Source organism: Halichoerus grypus, chromosome 11 (genome assembly GCF_964656455.1).
Source record: "Halichoerus grypus chromosome 11, mHalGry1.hap1.1, whole genome shotgun sequence".
Classification (NCBI taxonomy): Eukaryota; Metazoa; Chordata; class Mammalia; order Carnivora; family Phocidae; genus Halichoerus; species Halichoerus grypus.
In genome coordinates this window covers 9380305-9407534 of record NC_135722.1, presented here as the reverse complement: position 1 = coordinate 9407534, position 27230 = coordinate 9380305, and the positions used below count along the sequence as shown (strand labels likewise).

Here is a 27230-nt window from a genome sequence, read left to right as displayed (position 1 = left end):
GAGAAGCAGACTCCCTGCCGAGCAGGGAGCCTGATGCAGGACTCGATCCAGGGACTCCAGGATCATGACCTGAGCCGAAGGCAGTCGCTTAACCAACTGAGCCACCCAGGCGCCCCCATCTTAACCATTTTTAAATGGACATTACAGTATAGTAACTATAAGCACATTGTTAACTATAAGCACATGGTTGTGCAACAGATTCCTAAAACTTTTCCATCTTGCAAAACAGAAACTATATTGAATAACGCCCCTTTTCCCTCCTCTCCCCCAGCCCCTGGCAACCACCACTCTACTTTCCGTGTCTAAGAGTTTGACTGCTTTAGATACCTCTTATAAGCAAAATCATGAAGTATTGGTCTTTTTGTGACTGGCTCATTTCACTTGGCACAATGTCCTTAAGATTCACCCATGTTGTAGCAGAGGACAGCATTTTTTTCCTTCAAGGCTGAATAATATCCCAGTGTATGCCTATACCACATTTTCTTTATCCAGTCAGCAGTTAATAAACATTTAGATTGCCTCCACCTCTTGGCTATTATGAATAATGCTGCAGCAATGAACATTGGTGTATGAATACCTCTTCCAGATTTAATTGCTTTCTTTTACAGGTAACGGCAACCCTGACTCACAGAGTAAAGTGACTGACTAAAGCACTTTCTCAACGGTGGTGATACTGCCATTTGGGTGGGGCTGGATAGCTTTTTTGTGGGGAATGGGTGCGGGATCTGTCCCACGCATTATACGGTGTTTAACAGCGTGGCTAGCGTCTCCCAGCAGATGCCGTGGCACCACGACCCTCACCGCCACCCGGCCCCCAAGAAAGCATAATTGTATATTGCCAAATGGGGGGTGGGGCAAAAGTATCCGGGGTTGAGAACCCTGTTCCAAAGAAACACTCGGGGGCCAGTATAGGTAGGATCCAGGCTGCTGCCCCGCAAGAGATGACAGAGGGCTCTGGAGAAACACAAAGTCTGGCGCGATTTGCAAAGAATTTGCTTTTTAATTCTCAAAAAACGGCAGAGGGCAGATGGATGTCATCCAGTATCGAGAAGAAAGCTAGACTAAGAAACCGCAAAGCGTAAAGCTCCAGCGATAAGCGCGGTTCTGAGGTTTGACCCCGCAGAGGCCCCCCGCACGCCTCCCCGCCCCGCGGGGCTTCGCAGTGCATGCTGGGGCTTGCAGTTCCGGCGTAAGAGGCCCTGCGCGCGCATTCCTCACCCAGCGCGACTTCCTCCCTCGGCCGCCTGCCGCCGCTCCCGGAAGCTGAGCAGGTTAAAGTTTCCCCTCCTCTTAGTCCCGCAGATTGCCAACCCACGTAGCTAATAGGTGGCCGGGCTGGCGCTTTCTCTTACCTGATTGGTCTAGAGTCTTGTAGCGTCCAGACAAACTCGCCGGGGATTGGTCGAATCTTCAGTTTTGAAATTTCGGAGGTTTCGCCGCGCTGCACCGCCCCATTGCTTCTCCGAACCCGTGAGCCCTGGAGACCCGGAGCCGAGGGTTTGGGCCGGCCGGGGGCTCTGCCAGGGAGGCCGCTGGACTTGGATCGGAGCAGCATTTAGGAGACGCGGTGCAGTCGAGTGAGTGCGCGGGGCGGCCGGAGGGGTTGGGGGTGGTGGCGATTCTGTACCCTCCCGCCAACTCCAGACCCGGGGCGTGACACCCCCCCGCTTCGCCCCGCGGCCTGGAAATGGACGGACCACCTCTTCCAAGTGGCGAGGTGACCTGCCTTGGTCCTGGGGCCTGAGATGACTCCTTATCCTCCCCCTAGGTCACCAGATTCCGAAAGAATAATAATCCCCTCCCCGGCCCCCCCCCCGGGTCGGGTGCCTAGCACCCTGTTTTGTGCTAGGAGACCCTTTGTTGACCTGGACGTGCATGAAGCGCACAGCAACCCGGGATAATGCCGGATGGCATTTCTGTACAGTTAGCCCTTGCTCAACACCTCCCCCACCAGCTAGCAACGTTTTAAATTGACCATTTCCGGAGGCCAGCGCTGCCCCTCATTTTGTCCCTCCCCAAGGACTTTCTCAGTCAGCGGTTCAATTCCATCCCGCCGCCGTGACCTTCCCTGCGGGTGCCCAGAACCAAAACTTGGCGCCCACCTTTCAGAGACTGAAGTCGAGCCTGCGGCATAGCTTGTGGTTACGAGCACAGTTTAAATCCAGGCCCCACCCCTGACTTGCTGGGTGACTTTGACTTGACTTCTCTTTGCCTTGGTTTCCTCATTTGCACACGGGTATCCTTGAGATCCTGGTGAGTGTTAAATGGAACGATGCTCCACCTGAGCATCGAGGCAGGCCTCAGTAAGCGAGAGCAGCTATTTATGATCGCGACCGTCCTTCACTGAGGTGTGGTAGACGGTTAAGTGCCCCACTTCCTACACCTCAAAAAACAGGCATCGCAAAGGAGGCCGGTGGGGCCTCTGGTCTGGTGGGTGGTGTGAGGGAGGTACTGGGAGAGGAAGGTGAGCTCTCTTCTCCCTTGGTGGGATGTTGGGTGCCCTGGGTTTGTGCACACAGGTTCTTAGACCCGCAGAAGAGATTTTTTTTTGCTGTTCTTTCCCGGAGCCTCTGTGATAACACTGATCCTTTCTTTCTCAGAGTCACCTCTGTTCTAACTTACAGTGACCCTTCTTAAATAGCCAAGCTGAGGTCTCTAAAACAACAACAACAACAACAAAAACTTTTCCAAGGAAGAAGCCTAAATAAACACTTTTTTTTTTTTTGCACTTCGTGAAAGAAGCTCTCACCAACTGTATTTTGAACAAATACTTAAAAAACACACAAAAAAATATAGTAAATTGTTGCTTGCTTTAGCTCTTCAGTGAAGAGCTTTTTTGTTTTGGTTTTGGCTTCCTTAAACAATTTTCTCTTTCCTGGCCTGGAACTGGGGTCCCACACTTTGCCAGGGCTGAGCTCTGGGACAGAGGGTCTGTGGGGAGGGAGGACAGCAGAGGCCATGGCTGTGATTGGCTGGCTTCAGAGCTGTCTCTGCCCAGAGCTTCTGCTGTCCTGCCCAACTGGCCCTACCCTGATTAGTGCTGTTCCTGGCATCTAGGAGGGATGTGTGTATGGCGTGCCCTAACCTGTGTAGAATGGTGTCCCTATGTGTGTGTCTAGGGGGAGAAGTACCTGTAGGATGTTTATTTCTAGGTGTAGAACCGACAGATGAATTAATTCAGTCAATAAGTATTCCCTTTATGCCAGGCGCTGTGCCAGGCTCTGGGCTTTCTCCTCTGCAAGCAAGACAGACAAGGGCTTGCCCCGAGGGAGCAAATGTTTAGTGGGCAATGACAGGCAGTAAGTCAACAGATACACAGTTACCCAAGTGCCATGCAGAGAATTGAAATCGATGGATGGGATCGTGGTGGTGGTCAGGTCCTTCCTAAATTGCTGAGATCCAGGTACAAATAGGAAGTTTCCAGATAGAGGGCAGATCTTGCTTGAGGAACAGAGGCCTGGAAATTAGGCCTCAGGAAGTCTTGTGAAGGTGCAACAGGACCTGGTGTTAAGCTCTATAAGGTGTCGAGGGATCAGTGACTGAGCCCCTCCTTCCAGGAGCTTCCATCTTTTTTTTTAAAGATTTATTTATTTTAGAGAGAGAGAGAGCGCGAGAGCGTGCACGGGGGGAGGGGCAGAGGGAGAGAGAAACTCAAGCAGATTCCCAGCTGAGCGCAGAGCCTGACGTGAGGCTCGATTCTGCGACCTTCAGCTCATGACCCAAGCCGAAACCAAGAGCTGGCCGCTTAACCTACTGTGCCACCCAGGCGTCCCCAACCAGGAGCTTCCATCTTCGGTGGGAGGCTGAGCTCTGCATGGTTCTTGATTTTAGGGGTGTAGATCAGGGTGGTGGGTCACTGCGATGGCATGAGACACGCAGTCTGTTATGATGGCTGATGTCCATCACTCATTCATTCCCCTGTAGGGATATTTACTGAGCTCCTGCTGTGACCCTAATGAACACTTCTTCCTGGCCTGGGGCTTTGATGATGATTTTATAACTGAGCCTTAAGGAGGATACCTGAGTTGCTGGGTTATTTTAGAAATAAAGAGACATTGGTTTTGTATTTTTTGTATTTTCTTAAAAATAAGACATTGCTTATCCACTCCTCTCATGCTCTCTCCTCCACTTCTAGGGCATTTCAGTTTAAGGGAGAAGGTGGTAGGGGGCTCTTCGGAGAGGAGCATGTCTCTGAACCCCTACTTTTTTACCAACTCCTTTGGAATGCAGAACTGTCTGTTCACTGGCCTTTTGAAGAAGCAGTTGGAGCTGATGTTCTTTGGCCTGATGCCAGGGGTCAACTTGTGTGTAGCTCGGGGTGGGTGTGTCTAGTCCTTGCTCACCCACAGGTAGTAAGAGGAGAGCCCACAGGCCTGTGACTGGGCAGGTAGAGAGGGGTCCTGTGCTGATCCAGGAAAGCGGTTGGCCATGTCTTGTCGTTTGAAGCCCCAGAAAAGGCCATTTGTAAGGACTGTTGCTACCAGAATTGGCTGGGAAGTGTGGACTTAAGGGGACAGTGGGCTGTGGGTAGGGGGGTCGATTGGGAAGGCGTTTGAAGAGCAAGAAGGGTGGGCCCTTCTTTTTGCAAAAATGAGGTTAGTGGATTGGCGTTTGGGACTTTGCACCTGTGGGGGTGGTTGTGAGCAGGAAGGGGCTCTGATTCAGGCACTGGGCCGTTGTGGCTGGGCATGGGCGCTGTGCCCTAGCGGGCTCTTCCCCTGGAGGAGGTCCAGCCCCTAAGCCTGAACCCTTGTGCCCCTCGTCTGCTTTCACCAGACAGAGCCACCATGGGGTCGACAGCCCCAGGGCCCATTCACCTGCTGGAGCTGTGTGACCAGAAGCTCATGGAGTTTATCTGCAATGTGGACAATAAAGACTTGGTGTGGCTCGAAGAGATCGAAGAGGAGGCCGAGCGCATGTTCACCAGGTAAAGGCGGGGAGCATGTTGGCAGGAGGTGCCTTGGGGCACAGCAGCCTCCATCCCTACCTGACCCGCCAGATAGGCTGCCGGGGGTTCCTCCAGAGTGCCCGCTGTGCTGGGGGCTGCCCTAGGATACCGGGAAGAAGGGGAGGTGGTGCTGAGCTGACCCTCAGGATGGGGCTGCAGAGGCTTGCCTGGTAGCCTTGCTCTGCTCTGTGTCTCTGGGAGGAAGCCTTGAATGCCTGGCGGGGGCCTTGCACATGGCCTACAAGAGCTTGGTGCGGGTCATCCCAGCTTGACCTGTCACTGCCAGGAGAGGGGTGGGGCCAGCTGGGTCGGGGGAGTGGGCTGGCGTTTCGGGGGGGCAGCTTCGAACATCACTCTCCTTGTACCAAACAGAGAATTCAGCAAGGAGCCTGAGCTGATGCCCAAAACACCTTCTCAGAAGAACCGACGGAAGAAGAGACGGGTTTCTCATGTTCAGGATGAAAACAGAGACCCCATCCGGAAAAGGTGGGAGGAGGGTCAGCTGGGCAGATGGGCTCTGTGGAGGCTTGGTGCCCGCCAGGAGATGATGATTCGCAGGTGTTCATGGGGAGCAGAGGCTTAGCAGGAGTAGTGGTGGATACCATGTGGGCCGTGCTGAGGGGTAAGATGTCCCAGGGAAATAAAGCATGACCCAAGACCCCAAGACCATGGAGTGCAGAGTGTGTATGTGTCGCGTACGTGCGCGCGTGTTTGTGTGTGTGTGTGTGTGTGTGTGTGTGTGTGTGTGTGTGTTCTGGGCCTTGGAGAATGGGAAGGGTTTCCAGACGTGGGAGAAGAAAGAGAATCCAACCTACTGCTTGGGTGAAAGGAACCAGAGGTATGGACCAGGGCTCCCCCTGTTGCTGCGTTTGATAATGCCCATGAAAATGACCGTGGGTTGCAGAGGACTGGGGGGAAAGAGGCTGGGTCTTGGGGTCAGGTAGTCCCTAGCTCACACACCCTAGCTCTGCCCCTTCTCGGCTGGGTGTCCTTGGGTTAATTTTCCACCTTTGAGCCTCAGTTTGCTCTAAGGTGAGGAGGATGGTCCCTGCCTCTCAGGGCCATCTTGTGGATTAAGCGACAGCATGGACAGAGCCTCCAGCAAGATGCTTGGTGCAGTGTGATCTCAGTCAGCGGGAGGCTTGTATGAATTTAATCTTCCCAACAGTTCTGTGAGGTCTGGCGTTATCCCACTTTCTAGGTAAGGAGGCTGAGGCTCAGAGAGGAGCAGCCAGGGGTCTCGGCTGGGCGTTGGCCAAGCCTGGACTAGAGCCTTGGTCTTCCACCTCCAAGCCCTCTGATTCATCCTCCATGCAAGCTAGTGGCTCCTGGGAAGATTGGTGCCCCTGCTTGATTTTGGGGTGCCCCTTGCCTTGTTGGGTTGTCTCAGCTTCTGCTCCGCTGCCTCCGGCAGGTTGTCCCGCAGAAAAACCCGGAGCAGCCAGCTGAGCTCCCGGCACCTGCGCAGCAAGGACAAGGTGGAGAAGCTGGCCACGGTGGTGGGGGAGAACGGCTCTGTCCTGCGGCGGATGACCCGCGCTGCGGCCGCAGCTGCGGCGGCCACCGTGGCGTTCGCTGCCCCTTCATCCAGCCCTGAGTCCCCCACAGCACTGACCACGAAGCCTGAAAACAGCCTGGCCGAAGGCCAGCTGGTGCCCGTGGTGAAGATCAGCGTCAGCGAGCGCCAGAGTGCCGAGCAGCAGCTCGGCCGGCTCGAGTCCGCCCAGGCTCCCTCTCTGGCTCCGTCCCCTCCAGCCACAGCTCCCGCCTCCCACAGCATCTCGATATCGGAGGAGCAATCAACCCCCAAGAAGCCAGAGGCTGGGAGACTGGAATCTGTTACCGTGAGCTCCTTGACGGCCACACCCCAGGACCCCAAGAGCCAAGGGGTCGGAGCAAGCCGGTCGGCCTCCAAGCTCAGGATCGCGCAGGCTTCCCCAGGCCCGCAGGACCTGTCGGGCTCTCCGGCGTCCCCATGGCAGGAGCGGGTGCTGGCTCCCATCCTGCCGGATAACTGCTCCACGCCCACGGGGACCCGCGTGGACCCGCAGTCAGTGCGGCGCAGCCTGATCGCGCCGTCCTCCCCTGGCCACCAGCCCTCGCTGGCCCAGAAGTACTCCCTGGTGGCCAAACAGGAGAAACCTGTCCGCAGGTCAAGCAGAAGGATTGGCAAGAAAGCCTCTGTCGAGCCGGCTGCCTCCGCCCGCATCATCTGTGAGTCGGGGGTGGGGCTGAGCAGCAGGTGGGGGCACCGTGGAGGGTCCTTGGCCCTCCGCCTCAGCCAGAGGAGCTCTGGGGAGCCATCGAGCAAGGAGCTGTCCCGAGAACTTTCCACAGCGGTGCGAACGTTCCCTGTCGGTGCTGTGCCCGACCGTAGCCACCGCCAGCCCCGTGTGGCTGTTGAGCCCTCAGAAAGCGGCTAGTTGAGGAGCTGAATTTTTAGTTTTATTACATTTTACCTAATTTAGATTTAAACTAGTGGCTGCCATACTAGAGAGCGCAAATCTAGTCCAACCCTCTTACTTTACAAATGAGGAAACTGAGGTCCGGGGAGGTTGGCCAGTGTCCCTGTGAGTAATGACCATGTTGAGGCTCAAACCCAGATCTTTTACCCAGGGCCAGCGTGTTCCACTTTCTTCCCACAGAGGCTCACGTGGACTGACCACGTTTGTAGGCCGCCTCCTGGGAGCGCAACTGCTGGTCCGGAGATACTGAGGGGGAGAGATGGGGATGCTCACCGCGGTAGGCGCGTTCTAGAGGGACAGAGGACTCAGCCATTTACCGGCCCTGTGACCTTGAGCAGGTTACAGAGACTTCTTCGTGGGCCTCACCTGTTAACGTTAGCCATGTTTTTATTTTAAGATTTATTTATTTATTTGAGAGAGAGTGTGCGCAGTGGGGAGGGGCTGAGAGAGAAGGAGAGAGAGTCTTCAGCAGATTCTGTGCTGAGTCTGGAGCCCAACGCGGGGCACGTCCCGACCTGAGCCGAAACCAAGAGTCGGCTTAACCTTACCCGACTGCACCACTCAGGTGCCTCTGACATTAGCCATTTTTATCATCATCTGGTCCCAGCTCAGGGGACCTTTGTTTCGGTGGGAGCAGCTGTCTGTTACGAGCTACAGAGGAGGATAGGCAGCTGTAAGAATCAGGGCTGGCTGCCTGGAGGAGGTGGGGTCTGAGATGGGAGGGATTTGAAGGATGCCCGGGGAAAGAATGTGGGGAAAGGTATCCCTAACAGAGGGAACGGCCTGAATGAAGACCCAGAGGAATAACATGGCAAGTAATGGGGTGTCTTGGGCTCATATGCCACACAAGGGGCTTGGGCTTGACCCCACTGATGCGGAGGGTGTGGTCCCTTGATGGTTGTTGAAAGGTCTCTGGCACTGTGTGAAAAATGGCCAAAAGGAAGGGAGCGAAGGAGGCAGGGAGACCAGGAAAGAGGCTGCTGCCAGGGTCCAGCCAGAGGACGGCGAAGCAGTGGACTGATGGAGAAGAAGGGCCAGGTTTTAAGTGAACGTGTCTTAAGATTGGGGTCAGCTTCTGCCTGGCGCTTCCAGATATATGAAACACTAGGTTCTCATTTGGCCCTTGCACCAACACTCTTAGAATTCCCCTACTTTATAGAGGAGGAACTTGAAGCTTATGGTGGCCACCAAATCTATAAAATTGGGAAACGGTCTTGAGCCCCATGTTTCAGCCTTTCTGGGATGGCGGGCTGCTTGCTGAGGAGGCCTTGTGGAGAGCCCCGGAATGGGGTTCAGTCTGGCAGGTAAAGGCACCTCACCTTGCCAGGTCTCTTCCCCACCTGGGGAAGGACTTGGGCAGGACTTGCTCCGGGTCATGGGGCCTAAGGACATGCAGTCCGGGCGCCTGGCACACTGTCCATTTTTGGATTCTCAGAATGGCTGAGATATGTCTGACTTGCCTTGATGGTTCCCTCAGGCTTGACTCTGACCCTTGGAAGGGGTCTGATGGAGCAGGTGAGCCTGGAGCTCCAGAGGGAGGGTAGGGGAGAGACTCCAGACGAGTCTGTCTCGCTCTGAGCGCAGGGCTCGTCCACCTTGAGGTGGAAGGAAGAGGGAAAGGAGGGAGAGAGTAAAACATGGAGCCTTGGTGACCTTGGGCACACCCTTCTCAGGACCTCAGTTTTCCCATCCGTTAAATGGTGGTAACACCTGCCTTGAATGTGGACCCCATCTTAATGCTAGGGTAGGGTACCAGCTCAGTCAGTCTTAAACCATAAGACCCAAGGCCTGTGTTCCTGAAGCTCAGTCTGGGTGTGGCCAGGCTTACCCTGAACTGAATTGGGCTGCAAGGGTATGGAACAGTGAGGGAGAGAGGCTTCCTGGAGGCCTTTCTGACGCCCAGGCTCTGGGGCCTGGCTGGCCAGGCAACTTGGAGTGGGGGGGAGGGGCGGGGAGGGTGTCTTAGTTTGGGTTTCCCCAGAAGCAGCCTTGATGTCAGGATTTGAGGGCAACTTGTTAATTTTGGAGGTGCAGGAAACACCTGCAGCGGGGTCGTGGGGAAGTGACACAGGGAAGGCCTGCCAGTGAAGGGGCCTGGTGCTTCGGGGGGGCCCCTGGAAGTCAGGTGGAGCACTGAGGCAAGGGGCTGCCGGGCGGGGGGCATTCATCCCCTGCGCTCCTGGCCTGGTGCACGTTGGCCAGAGGGAGCCATTGGGCAAAGAAATGCACAGCAGTTGGCAGGCAAGTGGGCTCTGACGTGGTTAGGCGGAAGCTGCTTCGGGGTGTCTGGAGGGTCCTGCTCTTTGGGCCAGGCTCCTCCTTGGGGTCCCTCAGCCACCTCTCCATTGGGGAACAGCCCATCCGTCCCTCTGCCAGGACTGTCGCCATCTCCCTGCCACCACACCAGGCCTGAGGCCCGAATGGCGTGGAGATGGCCCTTAACATTCCAGAGGAGTCCTTGTGCTGGTGGAAGAGTTGTGCTGTCACGTGGCCTCTCCTCATCCCTCTGCTCCCCCAGCGAGCACCGACTGAGCTGGGATGGGAGACGAGGGGAGCCACTCTGGCTACTGGCCCCCCGCAGGTGGGAGCAGGCCCCACCCGTGACTGCAAGCGGGCTCTGCCCCAGGCCCCGCTACACCCCCGGAAGCAGCGTCCTGCTGCTTTTCTCTCTGTGCTTCAGTTTGCTGCTCCAGCCCTTTGTTCTTCTTCCCGCCTTCCCTTCGCCCATGGGCACTGCCTGGCCTTACCCCGGCTGCCTCTCAGCTTCACCTCAGAAAAGCCTGCCCTTTCCTGCCTCACAGCCTTCGCAGGTGCTGTTCCTTCTGCCTAGACCAGCAGCTCTCAACTTTCGGTCTAAGCACCTGCTTCCAGTCTTAAAAATTATGGAGGACCCCAAAGAGCTTCAGCTTATGAGGGTTCTGTCCATTGATAGTTACTGTATTAGAAACTAAAACTGAGGGATTTAAAATGTTTCATTTTATTTAATATTTTATTCTCTGTAGTCAAATTAATTACTGTGATATTAAAGATTAAGAATATTATTTAATACTTTGATATAAAAAAACCAAGCCCATTACTTATTAATGTTAGCTTTTTGTTTTTGTTTTTTTTTTGAATAAAATAAACAACTCTTTTCCAAAACAAAACTGTAATGAGGAGACTGGCACACTTCTACATCTTGCAGATCTTTTGAATGTGTGACTCTAAGGAAGGCAGCTGGATTCTGTACTCCATCTGTTACCTTATGTTGTTTGGGTTAAAGCATATGAAGAAAAGTTGGCCTCACACAGATACGTAGTTGGAAAAGAGAGGAGTACTTTAAAAGACTTCCCAGATAATTGCGCACACTCATTTTTTTTTTTTTTCAGATAATCTGTGCGTGGCTTCTTAGAGGCTCAGTGCAGTGTGGAATCGGAAACCATCCTTGATCCCACCTTGGTCTGTCTGTCACTGTGAATGGAACTTTTAGCCATGTGTGATTTTGTAGCCTCGTGCGTTGATCATTTGGAAAGTACTATGTTACTGAGTTATGTGTGTCTTCCAGATGTCGACACCCTTCATCATCTGTTTTTTTAAAAGGAGCACATTTGTCTTCTGATCTCATCAGAAGAATCTTTAGGTATTGGGAAGCTATGAAGCTCATGGTAGTGTGTACATATTTTTCAAAATTCTGTTTTTGGTCTCTTTTGGGGGGCCTCATTTTTTTAACTATTGGCAACAAATATTATTTATTGTTTTATGTTAAGTGACAGACTCACTTCATTTTTTAAGAAAACGTCTGCCAGCTATCCAAGATTGAATAGCCATGGTTTGCCAGTTGCCTTTTCAATTAAAAATAGTTCCATGAGAAAGAGTGGCTAGTTGAGCTGGGTACTCAAACATGGGCGCTTTCCAGAGACATGGGTGTGCAGCGGAGGGCGCTGCGCAGACTTCCCACCCTCCCATACAGAGGATTTGGAAGATACGTACTTAAGTTTAGATTTGGTAAAATTCATAGTTTTTACTCCTTCATCGAGGACATTCTTAAGTGAAACTGGACATGTCTGTGCTGAGCGTGGCGTACAGTGGGCTTCACGACCTCCGTCTGGCACTCAGCCTCCAGCCGTCTCACCTGGCGTTGCTTTTGAACTTTCAGGGCAAATCCCAGCACAGCGAAAAGGGAAAATTATGTTTTTGTGTTGCCATCGAAACAGGACTCCACAGATCCCACCTGGAAGGATCTTGGGCACTTGACTTCCAGGAGTCTGAGAGTATGCTCTGGGAACCACTGGCCCGGACATCCTTCTCCCTGCCAACCCTGCCCCTTTGTGACCTTCTTGTCCTTCACGTTTCAGCCTCTAGACCAGCTCAGTTCCTGTCCGCCTTACGGTCTTTCAAAATCCTCTGCTCTTTCCTGTCATCACACATACCACATGTCTCTCACACGATTATTTGACGGTTATATAGACCAGATTGTGGCTTTGTCTGTTTTGCTCACCATTGGGTCCCCAGGGCCTGGTACATAGTAGGCCCTCAAAGAATAATTGTTGAATGAATAAGCTGCTTTGTGTTGGGCCCCATGCTGCATGTTGGGGGCCTGGAATTAGACATTCCCAAGACACTCCCAGCCCGGTGAAGGAGCCAAGACGTGCCCTCAGATGGGCAGGTTGCCAGCTAGGGAGTAGTGGGAGATGTAAAACCAACAGCTCTACTGAGGGTGCTAGGAGCAGAGAGAATGTACTCAGGGCCTCTCCACCCAGTGAAGGGAGGGGTCTCTGGGGTGGAGAGGGCCTGGGTCTAGTGAAGGGAGGGGTCTCAGGTGGAGAGGGTCTGTGGTTAGTGAGAAGGGTCTCTGGGGTGGAGAGGGCCTGGGTCTAGTGAAGGGAGGTCTCTGAGGTGGAGAGGGTCTGGCTGCAGGTGAAGAGTGGCCAAGCCCCAACCAGCACCTGGGCCTTTTGGAGCGGCACCTGGCCAGTTTCTGAGGCATCATTCGTTCGTTTGTTTTTCCCGCAGGTCACAGTTACCTGGAGAGGCTCCTGAATGTGGAGGTGCCCCAGAAAGTTGGGTGAGTTCAGTTCCAGGACTTGGGGACCTTTCCAGGGCTGGGCAGGGCACATGGATTCTGTGCAGGTGAGCCCCAGGCCTGGAAGCATTTCCTGTACCCGAGCTTTCCCTCCTGGTTGGGACCGCCAACCGCTGCAGCCTCACCCCATTCTAACCAGGCAGCAGATAACACAGGTGTCAGCCCTGGCCTGGCCGTGAGTCTTCTAAGGCTTACCCTGGGGTGTGGGCTCCATGGGTCGTCAAATCCACCGGGCCTGCTGGCCCTTCGGTGAATCGAGAGCCGGCCTCACCAGAGACAAGAGACAGTGGCTCATTGGGGCATGCGGGGTTGGGGTGCAGCCGGGAAAGGGCTGACATCCCGAATCAGGCCCCTGGCTCTGGCTGCTGTCCTGGCCTGCCTGGCACTGTGGGTTTGTGATCCAGGCCAGGGCGTCTGATGGGTGGGGGAGGGGCTCCTGTGAGGAGGACTCAGGCCGGCTGAACGGGTCCCACATGCCTCTTGGTCCGCTTTCAGCCCTGAGCAGAAGCCCAGCGAGAAGGCTGAGCCTGTGGAGGCGGCTGAGCCAGAGGTAAGGCGAGCGGGCCAGGGAGAGGAGGTCTCAAGGGCCTGGGAGTCCCGGGTGAGACCCCAGAGCCTTGGTTCCTCCCCCCAGGTCCCCAAGAACGTGCCCCGCAGTGCCACCAAGATCACCATTAGCACACCTGGCTCGCGGCCTGTGGCTGGTGGCCAGGAAACGCCCTCTGAAGGGCAGCAAGGTGAGTCTTTCTGCCCGGCCGTGGACAGAGACCAGGGCCCTGCTGGCCTTGGTGGCCTTGGCCTGACTTCCTGTCTGGGGAGAGGGAAGCCCGTATCCTGGGCTGTTGGCCAGAGGTAAATGACACCCAGGGGTGGTCGATCCCCTTTGGGATCGCAGGGTTCATCGCCCAGCTTTCGGCTGGAGCTGCTGCCGAGCACCATGTGAATGGTCATGGCTGGTCGGTGTGTGAAGCTGGGGGAGGGCGGGGGGCCTGAATTGGGGCATTGACTGCGAATGTGCCAGGTCAGAGACTTGAGCCCCTCTCCTGGGGGCAGTGGGAGGAGCTCTGCGCTGGGGTGTGAGCACCTGGCCTTGTTATGTCTCTGCCACCGGCTCACTTCTCACCTTTGTGGGTCTCCCTGCGTGAAGAGGACAGGAGAGCTATGCGCTCTGGCTCCCCCCTGGCTGCCGGGGGCGTCCCAGGGCCTGGCTCATGTCTTCTCAGCGGGAAGAGCACGATAGCCGTGAGGTCTTTGAACATGGCTTCCCCGCTTCATGTTCAAAGGGGGTCAGGGACAAGGGCCACGCCAGCCCCGTAGCCCACGGGCGAGCTGCGAGGTCCCTTTGGAGGAGAGTGTTAAACGGGAGGGGGAGATTGGTGCTTTCCCTGAGCAGTGAAACAAAATGTCCTGACCCCACACCCCACGTGGGGACCCTGCATGGGAGCCCTTCCCTCCTCCTATCATGCCGGCCCCAGCTGATAGGCCTGGAGGAGTGGGGTTTCGAAGCTGGGTGAAGGGTCTGTTAGAGTTTGCAGTTTCCATAGGCTTCTGCTCCTGAAAGGTACTCACCCCCCTGGGTCTCAGTGTTAAGAGGTGGACGAGCCATGGTTGGGGTCACCTCAGTAGCATTGTCCTGCCGTTCTTGTCACAGGCTCCAGGCATGGGGGTGAGGGGTCCACGGGCTGGGCATAGCATGCTAGGCTCCAGATGTCCCCAGATTTCTCAAGGCCAGTCGGTGCTGAGGCTGATGGCTTCTGCCACTGACCACCCTGGGGTCTGCCAGGAAGGGAGCCTTGCCCCTGCCACGGCTGCTGCTGGGAGTGGGGGGGGGGTGGGGTGGCTGGCCCCTCCAAGCTGTCCCTGCCGCCTCACCAAAATCGCTGTCTTCACAGAGCCCAAGACTGACCAAGCAGATGGCCCCAGGGAGCCACCCCAGAGTGTCAGGTTTGCATCTGGGCAGGGCCGTGCAGGCAACTCTTGTGAGGGGCCCAGAGGGGCCTGAACCTTGAGTCCTTTTTCGGGGAGGGTGGGCATGTGGTCGGGGGCCTCCGCTTCCTCTCGACAGGGGTGGGCCCTAGTACTCTGGCTGACTGAAGGAGCTGGTTCACTGCAATGAGACAAACCTGGTCTGGGAGTGGGTGACCAGATCCTAGACCCCGTCCTCTGCATCCTCCTGGCTGTGTGACCTAGGACAGGTCACTTCCCTTCTCTGGGCAGCAGAGGGGTGGTCAGGGAGACCCCACCTCACCAGTGCTTTTTAGTCTGGAACCCTCTGCTGCGCCCACTTCTGTTCATCGGGTGACCTTTTATGGGGCGGGGCTGGGGCCCCGGGGCGGGCCCTGGGCTCAGCCCTGTGACGGCTTTCGCCCCGCTGCGGCAGGAGGAAGCGCAGCTACAGGCAGGCCGTGAGTGAGCTGGACGAGGGGCAGCAGCTGGAGGAGGAGGAGCTGCAGGCCCCCAGGAGCAAGACCCCTTCCCCGCCCTGTCCGGCCAGCAAGGTGAGTGGGCATCTGCCGTCCCTCGGTGCCCTGCCCCGCGCCTGAGTCCTTACCGTGGTCCTCGTCCACAGGTGGTGCGGCCCCTCCGGACCTTCCTGCACACCGTGCAGAGGAACCAGATGCTCATGACCCCGACCTCGGCGTCCCGCAGCAGTGTCATGAAATCCTTCATCAAGCGCAACACTCCCCTGCGCGTGGACCCTAAGGTGAGGGAGCCCGTACCCCTGGCCAAGCTTGGCTAGAGCCGTCCTGCCTGTCCCCTCGGCTGCTGGGAGTAGCGTGGATCTAGGCCAAGGCAGCTGCGACCTGGCCCTGGTGAAGGGCCAGCTCCATCCTCTGTGGCCCCGGGCTGCCTCAGCATTTGAGGACTGTCCTGGCTCCTTGGGCCTCCGCACTGCGGCTTAGAGGCTCGGCCGGCTCAGCGTGACTCCTGGGCCTCGGGCGCTGAGCTGGGAAGCAGGAGAAATGGCGTAGCTGGCCGCTGCCGTGACGTCTGTCCCCACGCCCCCTGCGGGGCCTTGAGTAGTTAGGGTGAGGGACACACGTGGACGCTGTGCTCGCTGGGGATGGGGGCTGGTAAGATGGGAGGAGGTGGGGGGGGAGCGCTGATGAGAGGCTGCGGGGCCCCAAGCTGAAGCTAGCATGGCCAGGAGGGTGGCCTGCTTTCAGGGCGTCCCCCAGCCTGGCAGTAACTCCTGGCTCTTTCCTTGTCTCCTCTCCCCCACAGTGCAGCTTCGTTGTAAGTAAAGCCTTTTCCTGCCCCGGTAGCCTAGCTGCCCCTCGCACTCACTTGCTTAGCCCTGCTCCTGCAAACCCACCAGCGCCCGTAGAAGCACTAACATGGGAAGTGGAGGGGTGCGGCCGAGGGGGTGGGGGAGCCCGAGGCGCTGGGTGACCGCCTGGAGACGCCCAGCCCTTCCGGGCGTCCTCCCCCTGCAGGGCCTGCCCTCTCTGCCCTTGCCTCTGCTCCCTGGAGGACGAGCGTTGATCTCAGAGCCTCCTGAAGGCTGAGGAGGCAGAGGGGGTGCGGCCTGCGGCCGTTTACGGGGCCACAGCTTGAATTTCCCCACAACACCTCCCTCCCCGCTCCCCAGCACTGGGCTCCTCCCACACAGGGTCCGGGGGTTGTGGGGGGGGCGCTGCGAAGAGAACAGAGAAGTTGTCTCTGATCCCCAGACCACTGAGCTCAAGCAGGTCGCAGACGGGAGCTACTGCCGTGAGGGGCGGGGCAGTGGGGGGACACCGGGGCTGAAGGCTGGGTCTTGTGGGCGTAGCACTGCAACCGTCAACAGCGGCCTCTGAAGAGAAGGCCGCCCGAAGCTGTTCTCTTCTCAGGTACCTCAGAGCTGAGCCGGGCCTTGGGCCCTGAGGAAGGAGCCCCAGATAGCCGGGATCGGCTCAGCCTGGGGTCTTGGCTTCCTGGGGCCTCCTTTGTTCCCACTGGCGCTTTGTAGGGCCTCCTACTAGGAGGGCTTCTGCCTCTGGCTGAGGGCCTGGGGCTTGGCGGGTCACGGGGCTTCCCAGCAGCTAGACAGGTGGGCCCTGAACTTGCCTGTCCTGCAAGGAGGCTGGTCCCCTCGTTGAACGAGGCGACGGCATGCCTTCCATTGCACAGGCACGCAGGCTGTGTGGCCTTCCTCACCTACTTGTGTGCCAGGCCCCTGCTGGGCACCTGGGCCCACGGCAGTGAGCCAGACTTGGACTTGCTCCTCCTACAGAGAACTCCCGTGGCCCACACGGACGGCCTGGAACCTGACAGGCCTCGGGGGGATGACCGAGAGGTCCAGAGAGCTGCCCTTTCCTGCTCTGGGGAGCCCAGATCCCTCACCGGGCATCTGGGGGTGGTGGGCCAGTTCTCAGGAGACAGGGGGCCTAAGTGGGTCACAGGGACCTCGGGGCCTTGGACTAGTTGCCTAACCTTCGGCTGAGTTTCCTTTGGCCACAAAAGGAGATCGAGGTCGCTTCATAGAAATGGATGAGCCAGAGTCCTGTGTTCCAAGCACCCAGCACAGGGCTTGGTATGAAGTGGTTTTTAGTAAAAGGCAGAGAGACTGCTCAGTTGAGGCCCCTGGAGGCAGAAGGAGCCCAGCAAGCTTTTGGTTTTCTCACCTGCTGCCTTGGCCCCGATGGTGGCCTCTGGGGAGCAGGGACAACCCAGCCCACCTCGGAGGCTTGGGGGCAGAGGGCGCACATGGATTCTATGACTCGGACAACTCTTGCTTTCTTCTATAAAATTCACAACGCTCAGGATAGTTTCCCTGACCTGGGTTGGGAAATTTTAGCACTCAAACTCCGGGACTAAAACCGGTTTTGCTGAGCCCTATGGGAAGCAGGAGTCTGGTCGGCACTTGGGGCAGGAAGAGAGGGTGGTGGGCGCTCCAGGTGCCACGGGTGCTTTCCTCACCGAAGGGCGGGGGGTGGGAATCGACTTCTGCTTGGGTGACCTTCTTGAACCTGCAGAGTTACGCCTTTTAGCAAATGTGGAGTAAACACTATTGCTAAGAAATTCTGTTTCAGTGTTGCGTTCTTTCCTCTCCACCGTGGGTGGTGACGACCCCCTGCCAGCAGTGGGCCTTCCTGCGTGTCTGGAAGTCCTTCAGACTCTGTTCATTTCTCTTCAGTAGCTTTTTCTGTCTGTTTGGATCAGATACATTTTATTGACTTATATTCATGTTTACTGACATCTGCCTGTCTTTCCCATTCTGCTCTTGGACCTAGGCCCTGAATTTTTTTATCTCTGTTACTATATTTTGAGCTCTAAAATTTCCAATTTGCTCTTTTCTAGATCTCCTCTTTGCTGAGATTTTCTTTTTTGCCAATTGTCTTAATGTGATTACTGTCGGAACATTTTTATGATAACAGCTGTGACGTCTTTGTCAGATAAGTCTAACGTCTGTCATCTTGGTGTTGGTGGCTGCTGATTGCCTTCACCTGGGAGCTGAGATTTTCCTGGTTCTTTGTGTGCTCAGGAACTGGATTATATCCTGGCCATTTTGAATATCACGTTAGGGGGCTGCGTGTTTAAATCTTATAGAGAATGTTGGTATTCTGCTCTGCCAGCGACCCACCGGGTTTGGTTCAGGCTGCAGGTGCCACCCTGCCTTCTGTGGGGTGTGGTTCCGATGTTCAGATTTCAAAGCCTCTGCCGTGCTCTTTGGATCTGTCCTGGGTGTGCTGGTCGGTGGGCAGGATAGGATCTGGCAGGTGGTCTGTGAGTTTAATTCTCCGAAGTTTGTGGTGTAATATTTAGGGTCAGATCTGTGCATCTGCAGCCCGCGCTGCACCTTGGCATTCACAGACAACCTTACGGTGTTGTTTTCTCCCTCCATCCTGTACATTTCCCTTCTTTGGGGTTCCCCCTCTCCGTCCTCCAGCCAGGAAGCTGGGGCTTTAGTTACCCTGCTCTGCTGTGTGCTTCCATGGCCGCATCCAGGGTCACCTGGTGTGGGGTACACAGAGAAGACCAAAAGCCTTGTCACAACCTTCTGGGATCACAGCTCTGCTGTGTGGAGGGGAAGCTTCTCCCCCCTCAGAGTTTTGACTCTGCACGTTCCTGTAACTGCCGCTGTTCCCACTGCCACAGGGCTCCTTGTGGCCTGGGGCATGAGAGGAGGAAGAAGAGGACACCCAGAATCGGGGTTTCTGCATACTCTGAGCATTAGACGTCCCCTTTCCACTCCCTGAGTCAGAACGAGAGGGCCTTTCCCAGATTCTGTGTGCACCCCACAGGTCCCTTTGGGGTTTCAGACCTCATTGAGTTTAGACTAGAGGAAAAATAATGGTAAACTTCCTGCAGTTCAGTGATGCTTCAAAGCGTGATCTTCCCCCTCTGCCTGCTCACATAGGCCTCACATAGCTGCTCCGTGCAGTCGGGTTTTATAGGCACATTCAGTGCGAGAGGCTGCGTGGAGTGTGTCTACCCTCAACCAGGAGAAACCCTTCTCTGCATCTTTAGGGTTATATTACCTTGGGGCCAGATTTCTAGGTGGGAAATCTGCAGTCAAGGTCAGAGGCCAAGGGGAAATGGATAGTCACTCATGCAGGGAGAGGGGCCTATGGGTGGCCGAGCCCAGAGGTGAGAGTCTGATGGGAGCCAGGAGAGGGGGATAGAGGGGGCAGCTCTGGTCCATGCCCTTAGCCATCAGGGGGCAAGTACCAGTCTTGTCCTTGGCCAGGGAGGGCTCGGAGCCCCCACCTATGCCCTCTGGTTGTCCATGCTATGCCTCTGGGCCTTCTGGGCATGTGGAGGAGGAGGGGCCCAGCATTGATCTGCTGAACAACCAACTAGTACTTTAAAAAAGTTGTAAAAATCGTCATGTACCTGTATCAGAGGGAGTTTGGAAAATACGCCATCCTTAATGTATCTCCCCAGCTTGTGGTAATCTGTGTTAGCACTTGGCCGTATTTCATTTTTTTTTAAATATTGAGAAACACGAAAGAGTGTGTGTGTGTGTGTGTGTGTGTACACATAGTATAAACAGAGCATGGTTCTAATCTAATGGTTAGATCTAATAGATGAACACTTATGTACCCACCACCCCCTGTGTAGAACATTAACCCCAACTTCTACAGCTGTCTCTCCCTTCCCGGTCTCATCCTTCCATCTCTTCCCAAGTGCACTTTAACATAGTTCTAATCAGAACATTTATCCAATTTTGAGCCTGATTTTTGTGCTGCTGTGACCTGGCAGGGTTCAGTCAAAGGCACTTGGGAGGCCTTACGGTCCCCGACCCCCAGGCCTCAATCTGGGGAGGGAGGCATGTTTGGGGGTGACTCTGCCTCTCAAGCAGTCTGGCCGGGGCCCGGGGGCCTCCCCCCACTGCACCAGGGCCTTGCTCACCCCCCCCACCCCCTCCCGCCCCCCCCCACCCCCGCCCCAGGAGAAGGAGCGGCAGCGCCTAGAGAACCTGCGGCGGAAGGAGGAGGCCGAGCTGCTCCGCAGGCAGAAGGTAGAGGAAGACAAGCGGCGGCGGCTGGAGGAGGTGAAGCTGTAAGTGCTCTGGCTCCTGGCCCCGGCCCGGCCCGGCCCGGCCTCGGCTCGGCTCCCCATGACTGCCCTGTGCCCGCAGGAAGCGTGAGGAGCGCCTCCGCAAGGTGCTGCAGGCCCGGGAGCGGGTAGAGCAGATGAAGGAGGAGAAGAAGAAGCAGATCGAGCAGAAGTTTGCTCAGATCGACGAGAAGACTGAGAAGGTGCGAGCCTCGGGCTGGTGGGCTGTACCCTGGTGGGCCCCAAGCAGGTCAGACTCGGGGGCCCATGGCTTCTGGGCGCCTCTCCCCTGGGCCATGGGGAACAAGCCGGGTTTGCAGGGGCAGGGGGTGCAGAGTTCTGGGCCCATTCTGCGGGGCTGAGTGAGGAGGGGTGTGCTCTGCAGGCCAAGGAGGAGCGGCTGGCTGAGGAGAAAGCCAAGAAAAAGGCAGCAGCCAGGAAGATGGAGGAGGTGGAGGCGCGCCGGAAGCAGGAAGAGGAGGCCCGGCGGCTCAGGCGGCTCCAACAGGTACGAGGACAGGTGCGCCGAGGGCCTCAGGCATCGGGAAGGGTGCGGAAGGCTGGGCCGTGCCACTGCGCACACCCCACTCTGTTGGGTCGGTCTTGGTGGCTCTTGTGGCTTCAAGCCCGGAAGAGGTTCCACAAAGCCTTGGAGACGTGGACGGTGACAGTGACTGGCCTCCTGCGTCCTGTGGAGGTGACGGTTCGAGGGTTAAGAGTATAGACTCCGGAGCCTGACTTCCAGTCTCAGCTCTGCCGCTTGGCAGCTGTGTGACCCTGAGCGGGTCACCTGACTTGGCTGGGCGTCCGTTCCTTCAGGTACCAGGTATCTGCTTGATAGGGTTGGTGTGAGGGCTGAACGTTTTGCCTCGAAGAGTAGGGGTTTGCTTCTTCCTGGGAACTGTCAGGCTTAGGACAGTAGGGAACACAGATCTGTCACTAGGGGGTTATAGATCCCAGTAACTGAAGTTTAGTTAGTATTTGCCCGCGCCCGACGCTGCTCGCAGTATGTCCGCTGTGTGAACTCCGCAGCTTTGTGAGGTTGTAGGTATTCCTGTTGTTCCCGCTTTATCAGTGAGGAAACCGGGGCCAGAGAGCTTAAGCCACTGGGCCAGGGTCACACAGCCGGAGAGTCTGGCTCCAGCGTCAACCCTTAAGTCCTAGTTCTGCTGCTGAATGAAAAGCAGTTGTCGTGGTGATTCTCGTGGAGCTTTGCCCGCGGTGTCCCCGCTGGGAGGGGAGCAGGCTGTCGGGCCGGGCTGTCCCCGCTCCTTCCTGGGCCTCCGCCTCTCACGTTGCCAGCCCAATGCTGGCCGGAGGCCCCCGACCTTGCTGTCTGTTCACCAGGACGAGGAAGAGCGGCGGCACCAAGAGCTGCTGCAGAAGAAGAAGGAGGAGGAGCAGGAGCGGCTCCGGGCTGAGAGGTGAGGGGCCCGCGCCCCAGCCGGCCAGCGTGTCGTCCTGGCGTCCTGCCGCCGCTTCCCTGGGGCCGTGGGCAAGGGAGGCGGTTCCCCCCCCTCACCTGGGGGTGTGCGAAAGGACGGGCTCTTCTCTGGTCGGGGACTGGGCCGGGGCGCGGCTTCCTGCCCTGACAGGCCCTTGCCGGGTCCGCAGGGAGCTGCAGGAGAGGGAGCGGGAGAAGGCCCTGCGGCTACACAAGGAGCGGCTGCAGAGGGACCTGGAGGAGAAGAAGAAGAAGGTAAAGGGGAGCGGCCGGGGCTCCCCTGGGGGCTGCCTCGCTGCTGGGGGGGGCCCGAGCGGGGGGGGGGGGGGGGCGCGCACATGCACGGTCTCTAACGCCCCCCGCTGACTCCCAGGAGGAGCAGCAGCGCCTGGCCGAGGAGCAGCAGAGGAGAGCCAGGGAGGCGGCGGCCGCCAGCAAAGGCCTGACTGCGACCCCGGACGCGCAGGTGAGGCCCCCCCGCCCCCGTCCCCCTTCCCGTCCCCCGGCTCTGGTTCGTCCCTTCCCAGTAGCTGGAGGTGCGGACCGTGTCCTAGGACCACAGGAAATAGGAAGGATGCGGTGGGCCCAACGGTTTTTACCATTTTTGGTATGTATGTTTTCTTACTCTTAAAAGTAGAATTTGTTGTTAAAAAAGAAGAACAAGAAGAAGAAACTAAACTTTTTTAAAGAGTATAAAGTGAAAGAAAGGCACCCTTACAGGAAAACTCCCAAGTCTGGTGTCTTTCTATAGTTTGCACACATAAACCTCTACATGGGGTTCCCAGGGGAGTATCCTGGGCTGTTGCAAAGGGGACACGCTGACCAGAAAGAACGTTTGCAAAACACTTCAGCTTGAAAAAGGAAGATACAGTCATGTATGTGGTGTGACTTTTTTAAGTTAAAAAGCGAACCCCTGAACCCTTTTTAGTCCCCATGAAATGAGGGGTGCTGCCTAGAGCCCCAGCACTCCTTAGCGGTGAGAGATGCAGGAATGCGGGGAAGGGGAGCTGACGGCCATGTTTGTCTTCTCCAGTCTCCAGCTTGTACCTCCTATCAGATGACGCCACAGGGCCACAGGGCCCCCCCCAAGATCAACCCAGATAACTACGGGATGGATCTGAATAGCGATGACTCCACCGATGACGAGGCCCATCCCCGGAAGCCCATCCCCACCTGGGCCAGAGGTAAGCAGGGCCCAGAGTTCCCTGGGAGACCTGGGTCCTCACTTGTGACATCTGGGACCTAGAGGTAGCGGCTCGGCAGCTGTGGGTGTCGGGAGGCCATTGTACCCATGGGCTGGCAGATTGAAGCATTGGCCCAACAAGCCTGCGTCGGGCCTTGGGATGTGCCCAGGGAGGGGTGGGCACTCTATGGCCAGTGGGCTCATCTGAGGACCAGATCGACAGTGTTGGGCACCTGTGTTCTCAACAAATGAGTTAAATTATGGCTGGCTGCCGGCAGGCATGGTGCTGGGTGTTCTAGCTCGGGCTCTAGGCCCCTCCTTGGAGCCCCACCCCATGGGCCAGCTGAGAGTTGGACCCAAATAAGCCGCTTAGGGTAGGAATAGTGCCAAGAGTGGTAACAGATTTTAGACAGCACCCCAAGAGCTGGAGCTGGGGGTTCCAGGCAGCTGGGGAAGGCCCAAGGCAGGGGCACTTGAGCAGGATTTGACCCCAGAGTTTACAAGCCCCAGTGTCTAAACAGGAGTGTGGGTGAGGGTGACCAGGCCACCGCCGACCAGGGCGCAGGGCCTACTGGGAAAGGGGTGGGGCCCGTGCATACAGTGGGCACTTTATAGAGTGTGCTGAGCTGGGGGTCAGGGTGGGATGCAGTCTCACTCTCCAGAGAGAAGGGCCCAGAGCCCTGTCGGGGGTCAGCTCTCTACAGAAGACAACTTGCTTCGGTGTCACCTCATTTGAACTCCATGTTAGCCAGAATCTGATTTAGTTTCCCTAACTTCTGACATCAGGTTATTTGGGAGGTGGCAGCAGGCAGGGGTGAGCATGGCCGAGGAGCCAGATGGCTGGCAGAGCCACCTAATGGTGGTTGACCTTCGCCAGCTTACTTAAACTGGCTCAGTTTTCTCATCTGTGAAATGGGGGCGATACCAGCTGAGGAGGGTTATTTAGGATGAAGTGAGTTAGTGTTTGTAAGTGGCAGGCACATTTTCCACCTCCTGACCCCCCAGGGTCCTCCTAAAGCCTTGTTGACAGGGCTGTGTGCCACCCACAGCCTTGGCCCAGGGGCCCCCTCGGTAAGCACCCTGCGCCACGGGACCTGGGGGCTGGGGAGAGAAGCAGCCGAGCATGGCAGTCAAGGACGGCAATGTATGCTTACGTTCTGGAGCTAGACTGGTCTCCAGACCCCAGCTCCCCCAGTCACTAGCCATGTGCCTCTGGGCACGTCTCACCATTATAATGGGGAGAATAAAGGAGCTGCTTCCTTGGTGGTTGGGATAACGAGGCCAGGCAGTGAGGGCCCCACCCAGGGCCCGGCTTACGCGAGCGCCTGAAGACCCGTGTTCAGGCAGAGCTGCCGGAGGATGGCAGTGGGAAGAGTCAGGAGGAGCATTTCTAGGGAAGAGGGCTCTGAGAGAGGAGCTCGTGTGGCAGAGGTGGGGGCATGCTGGGGTGGAGAGGCTGATAAGGGGCCGGGGGATGGGGAGGCTCATGAGGAGCCCCAAGGCAGTGACCTGACCCTCCGTGTCCCCCACAGGCACTCAGCTAAGCCAGGCCATCATCCACCAGTACTACCACCCCCCGAACCTGCTTGAGCTCTTTGGAACCATTCTCCCACTGGACTTGGAGGACATCTTCAAGAAGAGCAAGCCCCGCTACCACAAGCGCACCAGCTCTGCTGTCTGGAACTCGCCGCCCCTGCTGGGCGCCAGGGTCCCCAGCAGCCTGGCCTACAGCCTGAAGAAGTACTGAGGCCTCCAGGCCTTCTCAGCAGGCTCAGCCCCTGTGTGTGTGTGTCTGTCCGCCCCTCTGGTGCCATCCTGCCTGGTGTTCTGTCTCTGGGGCTTTGCCATGTGTATATAAATGTCCTCTGTGTGCTGCAGGTAGAACGTGGCCCAGGCCTTTTTGGAGGCTGCACTCGGTGGGTGGTTGGGGGAGAACCAGCCCAGCCCCACCTGGCCTGCAGACAGCACTCTGTAAATAGATTGTTATAATTCAGCAGAATTTTAGCCTCTAGCGTTCGAGAGCTAGATTAATAAAGTCTGTTCCTTCAAGCCTGCTGTGGGTATTGTGGAGATGGGGGGGCCTTGGCAGAATGCCCTGGACCCTGGCCCTGCAGCCACGTGTCTCAGGCCACTGATGGGCGGGGGGGACCAAGGGTCTTTGCCTTTTCCTGGGGTGTACTTCTAGGTCACCTGGGTCCCACGTCAAGATGCTGATGCAGTGGGTGATTCTGATCCTGTCCTTGAGCAGTGCTAAGACACAGGTCAGTTACTTGCACGATGGGGCAGGTGAAGCTACTTTCTGATTTTCTGGAGAGCTCCCTGTTTGTAAAGGGGGGCTTGTTCGGTGGGAAAGACATGGGGTTGAGGTCAGGAGGACTGGGCTCTTGACCCAGGTGTGCCACCTAGGACCGTCCCTCAGCCCCCAGGCTCCGCCCTTGCCACACGGATGGTCAAAGGACCTGACAAGGTGTGCACGCAGCTAAAGCAGGAGCTCTGATTAGAAAGCTGTCTCCTGAAACCACGTCCGGTTCGGTGCTTGCAAGCAGTTGAGATGTTTCTCCAACAAATCCAGGCAGCTGCTCGTTAAATGCTTAGTGTCAAGAACGTAGTGGCTCTGGGGCTGTCCCTTAGCTGCAGCGGCCAGCTCCTTCTCATCTGCGGCCCCACCCCTAGAACAGGGCTTGGCGAATTGTGGCCTCGGGGGCCAAATGAAACCTCAGTCAGTTTTTGTAACAAATACCTGTTTTCTCCGGCTGCTCCGCTGAGGGCAGAGTTAAGTATTTGCAGCAGAGGCCTTATGGCCCACAAAGCTGAAGATACGGTGACCCTTTACAGAAAGTTTGCTGACCCCTGCTTTAGGACAAAATAAAGGCTAAATTCAAGAGTGCTTGAAAAATGAGGACATAGTGAACACACACAACAGACTGAAGTTTAGAGGAATCCACCCATTAAAAAAAAAAATTTGATGGTTCATTCACATATGGTGCACAATTCAAATTGGTTCCATATGCTCTTGGACTAGAAACTTCTGTGGAGTCCATTGGCGAGGGTGTCTTTACCTAGAATTGATCAGTTTTTTTTCTTTTATGGACTGTACTTTTTTCGTGTCACGTCTAAGTCATCTTTGTCTAGCCCCAGTTTTCAAAGCTTTCCCCTTATGTTTTCTTCTGTTTTATAGTTTTACAAATATTACATTTAGGTTTATGATCTACTTTGAGTTAGTTTTTTTTAAAGTGTGAGGTTTCTGTTTTTGGTTTATTTGGTTTTGGGGGGCAATATGTCCAGTTGTTCCAGGACCATTTTGTTGAAAAGACTGTTGTTTGTTTCCCACTGAATTTCTTTTGCATCTTTGTCAAGAATCAATTAGCCCTATTTGTATGGGTCAATGTCTGGACTTTGTATTCTCTTCCATTGATTTGTGAGTCTCTCCTGTTACCAATACCACATCGTCAAAGTTACTGTATCTTGTATCCATCTTAAAAATCTGTTCGTATGATTCCTCTAGTTTTATTCTTCCTTTTCAGAATTATTTTGACTTTTCCATCAATTTTGCCTCTCCATCTAAATTTGAGGCTGAGCTTATTTATACAAAAATGTTGCTGGGATTTTGATTGGAATTACATTAAATCTATAGATAAGTTTGGGGAGAACTCACATATGATGGTGAGTCTTCTAAACCGTCATATGACTTATCTCTCCATTTATTTGCATCTCTGGCTTCTGCCATCAGCATTTCATAGTCTCAGCATCCAGATCCTGTACAAGTTTTGTTGGACTTATAGCTAAGTATTTTATTTTCTTGGAGTTACTGTAAATGGTATTGTTTTTCTAATTTTGGTTCCCAGTTGTTCACTGCTGATATATAGAAATACAATTGATTTTTGTGTGTTGACCTTGTATCTTGTGATGCAACTAAAGCAGTGTGTAGAGGGGCATTTATAGTACTAAATGTCTGTGTTAGATGAAAGGTGTTGAATCAGTGACTTCAGCTTCCACTTTAAGAAATTACAAAAAGAAGAGCGAATAAAAGTATAAGCAGAAGAAGGGAAATAACAAAGGTAGAGCAGAAATCTATGACATTGGAGAGAGAAAAATAATAGAGAAAATTTAACTAAACCAAAAGCTGAGTCTTTGAGAAGCTCAAAAAAAAAAAAAAAAAATTCATAAACCTCTAACTGGATTGATCAGGAGCAAAAGAAAGAAACAAATGGCCAGTGTCAGGAATGAGAGGTATAACCACTATAGATTCTATAGTTATTAAAACAACAGAAAGAATATTACAAGCAACTTATAATAAATTGGACAATTTAGATGAATACAAATTCTTTGGAAGATCCAAATTATTTTAGTTCACTCAAGAAGAAATAGAAAACCTAAATAGCTCTACTTATGAAAGAAATTGAATCTCACAAAGACTACTCTAGACCTAGATTACTTTAGTGGTAAACGCAACCACATATTCAAGAAAGACGTAATACCGATTCTACATAACCTCTTTCAGGAAATTAAAGAGGAAAGAATATTTTCCCCTCCATCAATGAGGCCTACATTGCCTTGATCCCAAAACCAAACGAAGACACTGGAAGAAGGGAAAATTCGATACCTATCCCTCATAAATCTCAACACAAAAATTCTTAACAAAA

General features: G+C 55.2%; 1 protein-coding gene across 3 annotated transcripts; it reads left to right on the top strand.

Moving 5' to 3' along the window:
• Positions 1-1433: 1433 nt before the first annotated feature.
• Positions 1434-26484, top strand: INCENP (inner centromere protein). Of its 3 annotated transcripts, XM_036122251.2 has the most exons (19): positions 1434-1577; positions 4777-4927; positions 5321-5434; positions 6363-7162; positions 12406-12457; positions 12971-13025; positions 13110-13212; positions 14368-14419; positions 14856-14973; positions 15045-15179; positions 15701-15712; positions 19854-19963; positions 20043-20163; positions 20346-20468; positions 21308-21384; positions 21575-21659; positions 21778-21870; positions 22438-22588; positions 24120-26484. In XM_036122251.2, the coding sequence occupies exons 2-19, from the start codon at positions 4788-4790 to the stop codon at positions 24332-24334; spliced, it is 2556 nt and encodes an 851-aa protein (XP_035978144.1). In that variant the 5' UTR covers positions 1434-1577; positions 4777-4787; the 3' UTR covers positions 24335-26484. The 3 variants fall into 3 exon arrangements, with proteins under 3 accessions (XP_035978144.1, XP_035978145.1, XP_077914029.1); XM_036122252.2 differs by lacking the exon at positions 15701-15712; XM_078057903.1 differs by lacking the exon at positions 15701-15712 and having other exon boundaries at positions 15045-15191.
• Positions 26485-27230: the final 746 nt, after the last annotated feature.